Source organism: Vulpes lagopus, chromosome 5 (genome assembly GCF_018345385.1).
Source record: "Vulpes lagopus strain Blue_001 chromosome 5, ASM1834538v1, whole genome shotgun sequence".
Lineage (NCBI taxonomy): Eukaryota > Metazoa > Chordata > Mammalia > Carnivora > Canidae > Vulpes > Vulpes lagopus.
The window spans coordinates 86,318,989-86,332,399 of record NC_054828.1 but is presented as its reverse complement, the minus strand read 5'-3'; the positions used below and the strand labels follow the sequence as shown (position 1 = coordinate 86,332,399).

At 40.5% G+C, this 13,411-nt stretch overlaps 1 protein-coding gene across 19 annotated transcripts in view; it reads left to right on the top strand.

Annotated features, from left to right (window-relative positions):
• Positions 1-5,779: 5,779 nt before the first annotated feature.
• Positions 5,780-13,411, top strand: part of GCFC2 (GC-rich sequence DNA-binding factor 2) — a 47,528-nt gene continuing 39,896 nt past the window's right edge. For 12 of the 19 annotated variants that reach the window (XR_005987853.1, XR_005987851.1, XR_005987856.1 and 9 more), the window contains exons 1-2: positions 5,783-6,128; positions 9,715-9,813. Coding sequence is in view for 10 of the 19 variants with exons in the window: in XM_041755521.1 (XP_041611455.1) it covers positions 5,867-6,128; positions 9,715-9,813 (361 nt within the window). In the remaining 9 variants the exon portion in view is untranslated. Of the gene's footprint in view, positions 6,129-6,228; positions 6,411-9,714; positions 9,814-13,411 lie in introns of those variants that run through there. The other 7 variants (XR_005987854.1, XM_041755528.1, XM_041755522.1 and 4 more) reach the window with 5 other exon arrangements.

Here is a 13,411-nt window from a genome sequence, read left to right as displayed (position 1 = left end):
TGTAGGGCAAAAAAAGAGACTCTGCATTATCTTTGCCTTCTTAGGAGAAAAGTTCCTAATGTTCATGAAAAACAGCAAGTAATATAAGTCAGTAATGAGTATAGGTACCCAGAAAGGCTGTTTAGAGAAACAGAATTCTTGCTCCTGGCCTCTCTTTTCCTAGCTCTGTGGATAAACATGTAGGACATTGTCCCCTTTCAAGTTGCACCTTCTTGGGTACCTTTGAGGAAGGGGTCTTTCTCACAGCCACAGCCACACCAAAGCCTGTATGCTCAAAAGCCTGCTTCTCCTCTGTCACCTCCTGCGTTTCCTCTGAACACTTCTACTTGAAAAACTAAAGAGTCACCATCTCAGAAGTGCTGCCCCACTGTGGCCTCAGCTGTCAAGTCCTTCATTCCCAACAGCAGTGTTAATTCAAGACTTGGAGCAAAGTTTTACTAAAGGCTTGAGGAGAGACAGCATCTTAAAAGTCCCTTGTCCCACTCTCCTCTCACCCCGGCAACTGGGAACTTCTCATTAAGCATCATTTCTCCTCAGGTTCTAAAACCACTACCACCCACAGGTTTCAAAACCTTACTCTGTCTTTTGATGTCTTTTCACATCTTTCTTTACCCTAGTCTAGGGTTCTGATATGTCCTACTCAAGCATGTCCTAAATATTGTGTGGGACATACTTATACTAGAAAACAATTCCTTGTGGCGTGCCTGGGTGGCTTAGTCTGTTAAGCATCTGCTTTCAGCTCAGGTCATGATCTCAGGGTCCTGGGATGGAGCTCCATATCCGGCTCCCTGTTCAGGGAGGAGTCCACTTCTCCCTCTCCCTTTGCCCCTCCCCCTGCTTGTGTGCACACTCTCTCAAATAAACAAATAAAATCTTTTTTTTAATCTTTAAAAAGTAAACAAAAACCACTTCCTTGTTTATCTGAAATTCAAATTTTACAAGGCATCCTATAACTTTTCTAAATCTAGCAACGCCACCCTGGAGCTTTTACTCTGCTTCCCCTGGGGTCAGAGGAGGAAACTCAGGATTCCTCCCCTTTTGTTAAGAGTCCTACTTTATCTTTTCCCATTCAGGCAATATCCAGAAAAGATAACTTATCTCACTTCTCTCCCTTGGAATATATATTTAGTTTATGTTTTAAATAGCCAAGTTTTTCAATCTGATAACATATTTGCATTCAACAAGTTAAAGTGATTTGTTTTTCAGATTTCGTTATCATGATTGAAGAGAAGTGTTTCAGAATTGCCTCATCCACACACTTAGTTCATTGAATTCATGTTAATTCAATGTATACTGTGCATTAGACACTATACTAGCTAGGTACAAGGATATCAGGAGAAAGAGAGGGGTCCTCTCTGGCAAGGCAGTGTAATTTAAAAAGGAAGTAAATAACTAGCTCCTATCAGCTGACATCTCAGAACCCTGCTGAAAAAGTGAAGTCTGCCTACTGTTTTAACATCTCAGTTAGACATGGTTTGTGAGTTGGTGACTTTTGAAGGGAAAGGGCAGCCTTCTGGAACACCAGCATCATACTTAGATTATTCTTAAATAAACTGCTTCCTTTGTGAGCAACACTGGGAGCGAATTCTGTCCTGCTGATCACCTTTCAAACTAAGACAAACGCCTAAAGCAATTTTGGAGACTGGTGGAGAATCCTTTTTGAGAAAATGTAGACACATGTCCCTTATGGTGACTGACGCCTATAGTTAGATAAACTCAATCAATGTGAATAGATTCTTATTAGTTTTCCTCTTTGAGGGTGATGTAGTTTCTAAATTTTGATGTACATAATGGCATTTGCATGTTTTTACACTTTGATATGAAATTCAACAATGATTCTTACCCAAAACATTTTTTTTAATCTCTTAAGGGTATCTACCCTATTACCTTGCTACTCAAAGTGTGGTTCTCAGACAAGCAGCTTTGGCTTCTCCCAGGAGCTTACTAAAAATGAGGACTCTGGTTTCACTACAGACCTGATTAATGAGCATCCATATTTCCACACCATCCCTAGATTATTTGAAAAAGACTAGGTTTGAAGAGCACTGTCCTAGAGCCTAGCATGGTGTTTGGACTAGTATGTGCATAATAAATGCTCGTTGAATTGTATAAAGCATAACTCTGTTTATTTATACAGTGCATAAAAGAACACTGGCTTTCCCTCTAATCACAATTATGATCATCTCATTTTAAAGTCATAATCATAAAGGGGCGCCTGGATGGCTCAGTCAGTTAAGGGTTTGCCTTCAGCTCAGGTCATGATCTCAGGGTCCTGGGATCAAGCCCCACATGTCAGTTCTCTGCCCCGTGGGAAGTCTGCTTCTCCCTCTTCCCTCTGCCCCTCCCATTGCTCATACTCGCTTTCTTTTTCTCAAATAAATAAAATCTTTAAAAATAAAAAAAAGTAATAGTCTACTTACTGGTTTTACCTTAACTGCTTTGTAGTGTGATTTAGAAAGACACCTTCCTCTGCTTCGGGAAAATAGAGCAGCACTCACTGCTGGACTTGGGAATTTCACATGGATAGGCGGTATGCCAAAAAGCACTAGACCAAATGAAATATTCACTGACATCCCGGACCCTGCCTTCAATCTTTGGAGTTCTTTCTAGCTATAAAGAATGCTTGGCCCATGTGTTGGGAAGATCTTCCTTTAAATAACACAAATATCTCCATTTCCAATCACTTGCCACAACCCTAATAAAAAGTTTTTAAGTCAGTCCCTTAATTTTACCTAGATGTTTTAAAGTTCTCTTTAGAAGTCATTAATAAATTATGAATAACTGATAATACTTTATTATAGCATTCCCCAAGTGTGTTTTAGAAAGTATAAATTCATCAAGATGAGCCATGGAAAGGAACTAAATCAATCAGGGAAATTCTGCCCGTTGCATAACCCTTTGGTGGAATATAGTCAGTAAAATGGTAAGTGTTTAAAAATTGGCTCTCTGGAAGAAAAGGCCTGATTTTTGAGGTCTGTAAGTTTCTGTGGTATGTATATTCCCACCATGGCTGATTCCAAACTACCAGCATGACATCACCGAACAAAGAGTTGGTAGTAGATGTGTGGGAGGAGCACAACAATACACAGTACTTCTACCGTACAGATATGGTGGACGTAAATAACCTCAACAGCACAGGTAACAGAAAGGGGTTGTAGGAAATAGGAAGTGGTGAGTTTTGAGTACCTATTGCCTATATTTTTTGTGTATTTTATTTGATTGTATTTCTGTAATTCCATTTTTAATGATGACTATGTTTAACAACTGGTTCACACACTGCCTGAACATTTTGCAATCACCTGTCCAGCATACACTGGAGCTGACCTCAGCTCACCAGTGAAAGAGCTGTCTCACAGCTCAGACATGCATAGACTTGGTTCATGCCACACACAGAGAAGAAAATGTGGCTCATTCCCAAAGCTAATATCCTAGAGAAAGATTCTACTTGGTCTACCATGGTTAGGTGTCTATTCTGATCCTGCTAGCCTTGTCCCAGCAGGTGGACATAGCTCCAGAAATCTGATTTGGAATGGGGGATAGATTTCTAGAGGAGAATTGGCTTAATGGTAGAGTATATCACTTAAAATGCATGGTAATGTCCATTTTAGCTATGACTCTACCCTCCAATCAATTTTTAAAATACAATCCTTATGAGACTTCCCAGGCAAGAAGTGGGGTTTTTTTGTTGTTGTTTTTTGAGCAACTGGGGTTTCAACAGTCAGTAGAAAGAAGCTAGAAGTGGTATAGTTATCTGTGATGGTGAACTTCATACTTTTTTGCTGGCATATTCCCTCAGAAGTTTCAAAAATCCATTATCTCAGAACATTTTTAGGTATATATTTATGTGTGTATCATAAATTTTGACAGTTGCCAAGGATGTAATTTCTGGTGTATTGCACATATTGTCACTTTTTAAAAGATCTATTTATTTATTTGAGAGAGAAAGTGCACACTGAGGGCAGGGGGAAATCTGTTTCTCCCACTTCTTGAACCAAATTATTAAGGAACCCAACTTCCTGACATGACGCAATCTAAATCTGGCCCTGCTTCCCTTAGCTCTCCTTAAAAACCTCCTAGCACAAAGCAAAATAGTCTGAGAAAGACAAATACCATATGATTTCACTCACAAGTGGAATTTAAGAAAAAAGAACATAGGGGGTATTAAAGGAGACAAACCAAGAAACAGACTCTTAACTACAGAGAGCAAATTGATGGTTACCAGAGGGGAGGTGGGTGGGGAATGGGCGAAATAGGTGATGAGCACTGTTTTATGGAAGTATTCAATCACTAAGTTCTACACCTGAAACTAATATTAGACTGTATGTCAACTAACTGAAATTTAAATAAAAACTTGAAACGAGGGGATCCCTGGGTGGTGCAGTGGTTTAGCACCTGCCTTTGGCCCAGGGAATGATCCTGGAGACCCGGGATCGAATCCCACATCGGGCTCCCGGTGCATGGAGCTTGCTTCTCCCTCTGCCTGTGTCTCTGCCCCTCTCTCTCTCTCTCTGTGTGTGTGTGACTATCATAAATAAATAAAAATAAAAAAAAAAACTTGAAAAAGAAAAAATCTAGCACAAACCCAAATCCTGGGTAACAAGCTCCACTCTGTCTGAACTCTGTGCAAAAATCAGTGATTCATAATCAAAAATTATTTTGAGTGGTCGACTGAAAGCTGGAGTTGCTCCTCTATTTTTGTTGAAATCAAGACATTGGAAACAGTCTGATTTCCAGGAGAATTGTTGAGTTCGGAGGTATTTATTCTCTCATCCTGACAACAAAACTTTAGATGCTGCAGGAGTTTTTACACGTGGGTGTATACACTATTGTACATTGAGAATGGATAGAGAATCGTGTCTCTTTGTAAGAAGCGGAGAGAGAAGACGACACGGGCACTGTGTGGATGCAGGGGTTATTTATTTGAGGTCTGTAAGTTTCCGTGGTATGTATATTCCCACCATGGCTGATTCCAAACTACCAGCATGACATCACCGAGCAATACATATAGAGGCAGCTACATATAGAGGGAGGGGAGCCTCGGGAACGTTCTCTTAAAACAATCCTTCCTACAAACCTCTTGGAAAGCCTTCCTGAACTTTAAAGCACGAACTAAAACTCTGTGGAGCATGGAGGCCAAACCCTGCGAGAGAATTTAAAGGAACCCAATGGTTATTTGCGTCAGATGGATGTGGTCAGAGGCGTCCAAGGAAGAATGGGCTTTACCCCCAGGCCCCCATCAAGGCTTCCTCTCTCTCAACAGCGTGAATGGATCCCGTCCAAGCTTCCCGCGGGGTCTGCCGTCCTTCTTAGTGCCGCACACCTTTCTAAACAACAGCCCCTTTTCTCTGATACATCCCCCCCCATGAGCCAAAGCATTCAACCAGGCTCTGTTGAAACCTTGCCCCCTGAGAGCAATCTTGATTTTTTGCTTACTTCTCTATCATTTATGTGCAGATTTTGCTGTTTAGCTTTCAGAAGCAATCTCCCCAAACACACACACACACACACTATTCTGGTGTGTTTCTTTTAATGCTTGGTTGGGGAGAACTTTACTCTCTTCAATAAAGCGGAAGGCAGCGAACGGGGTTCCAGTCCAGGAGGTAGGTGTAGTGCCTGAATCTTAGAGTTTGCCCAAGGAGCACCGGTGAGTGATGCTCTCCGCGGCGCCCAGCTCCGGGAGGCGGCCGGACTCTCCAGGCCTTGCATCTCCAGGCCGCCGCCCCGGAAACCACTCCCGAGCCCGGAGCGAGAGGGACAGAGCACGCATGCGCAGGGCGAAGGGGGCGCGCACACGGCGGCGGGAGCGCGCGCCGCCTTGGACGCCGCACGCGGGGGCGCAGGCGCGCGTCGGGCTCGGGCCTCGGCCATGGCTCACAGGCCGAAGAGGACTTTCCGGCAGCGCCGACCCCAGTCTAGTGACAGCGACAGCACCGAGGAGCCGTCTGCTGAACCCGGGGCGCCGGGCCTTAGGGAGGAAGGGCCACCCCCGGGAGGTGGCCGTGTGGAAGCGGCGGACCGGCATGTTCGGGGCCGCGGCCCTCGGAGCCGGGGCCGGGGCCGGGTGTGGGCGAGTTCCCGGCGCGCCGCGGGGGCGGCTCCGCGCGCGGAGGGCGGCTCGGGCGTCCCAGGTGAGGCAGGGGAGCGGGGCGGAGGGGCGCCGGAAGTGACGGAGGTGGGGAGGGAGGGACGAGGCCCGCGGGGTTCTGGGGAGGGGAGGGTCCTGGACGCGCTGCGGACCGCGGTGGCCGCGGCTGTGAGCACGGCTGCCGGCCTTCCGGTGCCCACTCGCCCGCTGCCCGCATCTCCGCGTTGGGCGGCGTGGGGGTGGGGCGGGGGACTGGAAGGAACCCTGCGTGGTTTGTGGCTCCTCTGCGTTTGCACCATCGGGTGAACTCCCACCGGTTGCAGTTGTAAGTGCAGTATTTGCTGTTTGTGAAGAGCCTAAATCGTCACAGAAGTAAAAAAAAAAAATTTTTTTCCATACTACTTTGAGGTAGGGGAAAGTGTTAGGTACTTTTGGAAACATCCTCAATTATTTTTCCAGAAAACACTTTAACCAGAATAGTCCATTAGAAGAATATAGGTAACAGACACTTGGAACATTTTCTTGTGCTTGTTTTGTTTTTCATCAGTTATTTGCAAGAAGGGAAATAAGAATAACGCTCTAGGGGCACCTGGGTGGCTCGGCGGTTGAGCGTCTGCCTTCGGCTCAGGGCCTGATCCCGGGGTCCTGGGATCGAGTCCCACGTCGGGCTCCCTGCGTGGAGCCTGCGCCTCTCTCTGCCTGTGTCTCTGCCTCTGTGTGTCTCTCTTAAATAAATAAATAACATCTTTTAAAAAAATAACATGCTACGTCACTGAGTAGCATAATGGATACAATGTGGTTTGAAGTACCCTTTCGTTTTTAAATACAGAATTTAAGCAACATAAAGTTGACAGTTGTTCCGTTTTGAATTGGAGCTTAATAAAAATGCAGTTTTCCGTTAGTATTGAGGTAGAATTTTTCTCCACCACTATTTTTAGTACAAGTGATTTTGGTGATTTCTTTAATTACGACCTTCTGTTTGTCTAAAGCTTTGAAGACCTTTTGTATTTTTCTACTCTATGGAAGTCACCTGGTCAAACTTTAATTGGGAGAATTGAGGCCAGGAGTTGCCTTTTTGCTTGCATCTAAAACAGTGGTTCTCAAAACTTTTTGGTCTTAATATCCCCTTTATGAGACTATCCCAAAGAGCTTTTGTTTCTGTAGATTATATCTATTGATATTTACCATGTTAGAGATTAAGATAAATTTTTATTCACGTTTTCTAAATTAAACCATTACCTGTATGGATAGGTAACATTTTTGAGGGGGAACACTCTTCCAGAAAATAATTTTTTTTTTTTTTTTTGGTGATAGTCACAGAGAGAGAGAGAGAGGCAGAGACACAGGCAGAGGGAGAAGCAGGCTCCATGCACCCGGAGCCCAACGTGGGACTCGATCCCGGGTCTCCAGGATCGCGCCCTGGACCAAAGGCAGGCGCTAAACCACTGCGCCACCCAGGGATCCCTCTTCCAGAAAATAGAATGACATTGTTTCAATTTACAAGTCTTTAATGTCTGGCTTCAACGAATAATACAGCCGACTTCTCAAAGGTGCTTCTGCATTCAATCTGTTGTGATGTTTCATTTGATATATGAAAAGAAAACCACAGGTTTGTGGTGTAATAGGAATACTTAATAGCCTTTTTAGATGACAGGGTGTTCTGTTTTGATATTTTAAAAAAATCAACAAAAAATAGTTTCTTGAAGGTCAGTTTGCAACATGGCAGCTGAAATCATACTTGTCAGTTATTTTATACTCCATTACGTGAAAATCCATTGGTCTGTTTTGCATTTTCAATGAACCTTTTACCCATGCACAATTGGTAAAATCTTGCATTGACTGTTGGAAACTCTTGGTTCACTGGGTTTGCAAATGCTGGTACATTTTATATAATATCCAAAAGAATCTGTTAATGTTACTGTGTTCCTTCTCATAATCATCAGTCATTAAGTGATGGAAAGATATTAAGTTCACTGTGTAGCATATAAGTTTTCCAAAATTTGAGTTTTCACTTGAAATCTCTAATTCTTGAAGTGATAGGCACATCTTTGCCATTTTTGAGAAAATGTGTCAGGTAGACATGTAGGAATAACTAGAGTTTGTCACTCATTCTTTCAAATAAAACTGTTGCTTCTTGAAGACAGTGGCTAGTTCAACGTGCAACTCATACAGACACTTTTCAGTGAGGCAACCATTATGTTTCAGTATGCCCCCCAGAGTGCTTAATACACACTTCTGTTTTGGTCCATAGACTATTTAAAAGATGTGTCCTCAAAGGTCAAGATTTAATAAATTTAATAACTTTTTGTTGCTCTATTAAGGATGGTAAGTTTACCTGTTTGTTTTCTTGGCAAGAATACAATGGCCGCCACTACAGATTGCTGTCACTGTCTTGATTCGTATTAAGAAGCCAGGAGTTTTACCCACCACTGTTTTTGCTTCATTGTATAAATAGCAACAGACTAAAAAGGGCAAATAACACGATAATACTGTGTTTCATACTTTCAATACTTTCATAGTAGTTTTGAACTCACAGACCCTCAGAAAGGGTCCTACAGACTTCCAGGGGTTGATGGACCATGCTCTCGAGAACCACCCCTCTAGTGTTAATCCATTTTGAGAACAGGTAGGAGTTGTTAAATAGTAGCAAAGAAAAATGTAATCAGTAGTTACATTCCTTTGTCTTCTAAGTTTTGATCTTTAGATTTTTTAAATTCTATATAGGTCTGTTAATTAAGGTATATTTTGAAGATAAAGAGTACTATTTATGTAATCTTAAGCTTTAAAGTTGTTCATAAAAAATACAAAATAATTATAAATTAACCAGTCCTTTTTGTCAATAATACTATGATTCTTTCACATTTTATTCAGCCCTCACAATACCCTTATGGGTGTTATCTTTGCTTAATAGATTACTGGACAGACTGTCCTTCCCAAAATCACTTAGTAGAAACAGAGATCTGTGATTTGACCACAGTGCTCGTTACAGGTACTACTTGCCACCAGTCATTGAAATAGGACATAAAGAGAATCTAAATTCCAGAATTAAATAAAATTAGATTGAAAACCCTGCTTCTCCACTGAATAACTTTGTGACACTGGACATGTTATTTAGCCTCTCCAATTCCTAATGTCCTCGTCAATAATAGTACTTACTTTATATAATTGTGAAATTCTGTAATTGTATGACATAGACCTTGTAAAACAGATTTAAGTGTGCCTAGCGTATAGGAAGTATACATCAGGATTTTTTGTTTTTGAACTTGTTCACTACCATTATTTTTCTTTTTTGTTTTAAATCTTCCTTCACTTTTTGTCATCATCTTTTTTCTCTGTTTCCTTCCATTATCATTGCATCTTCTAAGAGAATATTTTATTAGATAAGTAGATCATATAAATAGGGTAAATATATGCATTTATTAGGTCATCCATTGATTTCAGAAAGAAGGGAAATGGAGAAAGATCTGTATATACACCTCACATACATGGAGAAAAATTAAAACACTGTACGTGTACAATGCTATGTGTTGTGTAGAATTTCCATTACTGATTCCAATATCTTTTGACTCTTTCTTGTTATATTTCAAAAAATGTCCTGTTATAATCCAGAATGGTTGATCTTTTAACAGATGAAGAGGGTGAAACACATCATTCCTCAGAAAGTAAAGATGATCAGAATTCATCATCCAACAGCTCTAGCTCTCTGGAAGAAGAATTTTCATCAATAGGTTAGTAAATTTTGTAATTTTGATAAACTTTATTTCTAGTATCAGTATCTTCTATACCAGTGATTATTATTTTTGGTAACACAGCTATAGTGAAGTATGGGGCAAGTAAATCATTACCAAAATTGTCAGAGTGCCAAAATCTATTGCTCTTTTCCATTACATGACATGCCCAAAGTCAGACAGCTTGTAAGAGGCAGAGCTAGAATTCAAACCCAGGCAATCTGCTCTAGAACCTGTGTTCTTAACCACTGTGCTACACTGGGTGATTGATGCCAATATCTGAAGGATGGTAAGAATTGTTAGTGAAGATGTTTTGGGTACAGGATATAGCAAATGTAAAAAACTCTAGGGGAGATAACATAGCATGTGCAGAGAACTAAAAACAGATGTTAAAATGAAAAGATTTGGTTGGAGTTTAAGAAACAGGAATAACAACAATAAAAAGCAGACAAATTGGAGTCAGATAATACAGAGTTTGGGAGAACTACTGAAAATTTTATGCAAATAAATGGCATGACCATTTTTGTTTTTTAGAAAGATCAGTCCAGTTCAGGCAAATTCAGGCAAATTGCCACTTGTAAGCCAAATATGACCCATCACTTGCTTTTGCAAGTAAATCCTTATTAAAAGACTCATTAGTTACATGTTGTCTGTGGCTGCTTTTGCACTACAGTGACAGTTTAGAAATTGTAACATACATTATGGCTCACAAAGCTGAAAATATTTCTCTGGCCTATTATTTAGTCTCAGGGATCTAGAACTTGTGCTGTGGACCCTTGACAGTCTTACTAAGTCTGAGCCCCCTTCTGAGAAAATAAAAATATGTAGCTTTATAAAAGAAACAAATTAACTTGAGATACAATTGTTTAAATACATTTTTAAAGACTTATCATGTGTTTTATTAACTTATTAAAAACAAGAACCAGTAACTCTTGTAATTTTTTTTTTTTCTTACACAACTTCACAAGTTACAGAAGTAGAAGTACTTAGTGATGAAACCAGTATTAAGAATTGAAGCCTCGGGGCAGCCTGGGTGGCTCAGCGGTTTTGCGCCACCTTCAGCCCAGGGCCTGATCCTGGAGACCCGGGATCAAGTCCCACATCGGGCTCCCTTCATGGAGTCTGCTTCTCCCTCTGCCTGTGTCTCTGCCTCTCTCTCTCTGTCCCTCATGAATAAATAAAATCTTAAAAAAAAAAAAAAAAGAATTGAAGCTTCATAGATAAATGATGCTTTGTCTAGACTCTACATATGGTGCTGTCCATTAGAATTTTCTATGATGAGGGGATCCCTGGGTGGCTCAGTGGTTTAATGCCTGCCTTTGGCCCAGGGCGCAATCCTGGAGTCCCGGGATCGAGTTCCATGTCGGGCTCCCGGCATGGAGCCTGCTTCTCCCTCCTCCTGTATCTCTGTCTCTCTCTCTCTCTCTATGTCTATCATAAATAAGTAAATAAATAAATCTTTTAAAAAAAAAGAATTTTCTATGATGATAATAAAATTTTTATATTTTCATTGTCTGGTATATTAGCCACTAGCCACATGTGGCTATAAAGCTCTTGAAATGTGGCTGATGCAACTAAGGAACTGGATTTTGAATTTTTAAATGGTCTCATATGGCCAGTGTGTACTGTATTGTACAATGCTGCTATAGAAACTGATGGATTAGAAAGTGTAAGCCAGTAGTTGTAAAGTGTTGGCAGGATTACACATGCAAGGAGAGAGGACAGTGTTTACAGATGTATGGGATAGTTTTGTTTTTTTTTTAATTGGAGTTCAATTTGCCCACATATAGCATAACACCCAGTGCTCATCTATGGGATAGTTTTTAATTATCATGTGACAGAGGTGTTACAGGCATGTAGTGCTCTGGAGGCAAGAAATGATAAATGTCTCACAGAGTACAGGAGAGTTCACAGTGAAGAATTATCCCTCCTCAGTGTTTCAGTGTTTTAGAAACACTGAAAGTTGAAAATTTTTTCCTGTGAAAAACTTTTTTTCTTCTGGAGAAGAAAAGATGAAGGAATGCAAGAAGTCTGTGGATTTGTTTGTGGACCCAGGAATGCAGTTAGTTTTTGTTCAAACAGTGGAACTATTAGAATGATCCAAGAGTGGAAAATATCTCTTTTGAGATGTTGCAGATACTGCATGTTACACATGGGGCATGATATTAACCTGTATTCCTTAAATAAGATGATGTATGTGAAAATTATTTAACTTATAAATCTGCATGTTTTTATTGTAAAGCAATATGGTAACTTTATTCATTCCACATGTGGCGAGCATCTGCTTTGGGCTAGGTGTTGGGTATAGACAGGACAGGATAATAACTCTTCTCTTGAACTTTTCCTTCTTTATTGTAGCTTGAGAGAGGATTAGTTTTATTTATTATTAGTATTTTACTAGTGAGTCCATTGCCTATGATTTATTAAGCCCCACCAAGTCATTTGCAGATGAATCACTTCCAGTATTTCTGCTTTTGTATTCATACACTTGAGTATTTGAACATAAGTGTATCATCTTAACCCTGGTTTTACATTAAAATTTCCTAGAGGGCTATTAAAACATAGTGCTGCTCAGCCCCACCTCAGATCAACTGAAGCTGAATCTCTGGGATGGGGAGCTTGGGATAACCAGTAGATTATCAAGCTTCCTAAGTGACTCTAATGTGTAATGAGGAGTCAAGAAATGCTCATGTAACCTGTTGTGAAGGTTTGAGTCTTTAGTCTAGGTTATATTTAGCTGTTCCTCCCAGCTTTAAAGACATGTCTTTTTATCTTAGTCCACATCACATTAAGATCATTAAACCAGGAACACAAACTATGGAGCCTTCTAGCAGATCCCTGCAGTGCTTCATAATCAACATATTTGGGGCGGGGGGGGGGGGGTAATTATTCAACCAGTTAAAAATCAAGTGCACTATGTGATTTTCCCCACACTATGTAATTCACAATGAAAACATGCAACTGTTAAATGCTTTGGAAAAATGAAGAAACACCTGATCTGCATCATTTCCCTGATACTAATCTATAAATTAGTACTAGTCCATAAAAAGTAAATCACTTGATTTAATATTCCTTCTTCCTTTTTTTTTTTTTTAAGATTTCATGCACACACACTGGTATGGCGACAGGGAGAGGGAAAAGAAGAGAATCTCAAGTAGACTCCGCACTGAGCACAGAGCCCCACACAGGCTCAATCCCAGAACCCTGAGATCATGACCTGAGCCAAAAACAAGAGTTGGACATTTAGCCATTTGAGCCACCAAGGCGTCCCTGATATTTCTTGTTCTTAGTGAACATATGTTGATTTTTAGTCATCACCTGTTACTGTTTAATAATTTAAGAACTTGTTTTCCTTAGCACCAATGTCAAGCATAATGGTCAGTAATTTCTGTATTCTCTTTTTCCAAAAGTTGGAACATTCCCACATCTCCAAGCATAGGACATCTTTTTTTTTGTTTTGTTTATTTTTCAAAGAATTTGGAACAGTTTGTGGTAAAGTTTAGAACATTTTACTTGAGCCTTGGTTGTTTGACATCCCTAATTAACATTGTGAAGTGCTTGAAATAGTGAAAATTTCCTTTACCATTTTGTTTACCTT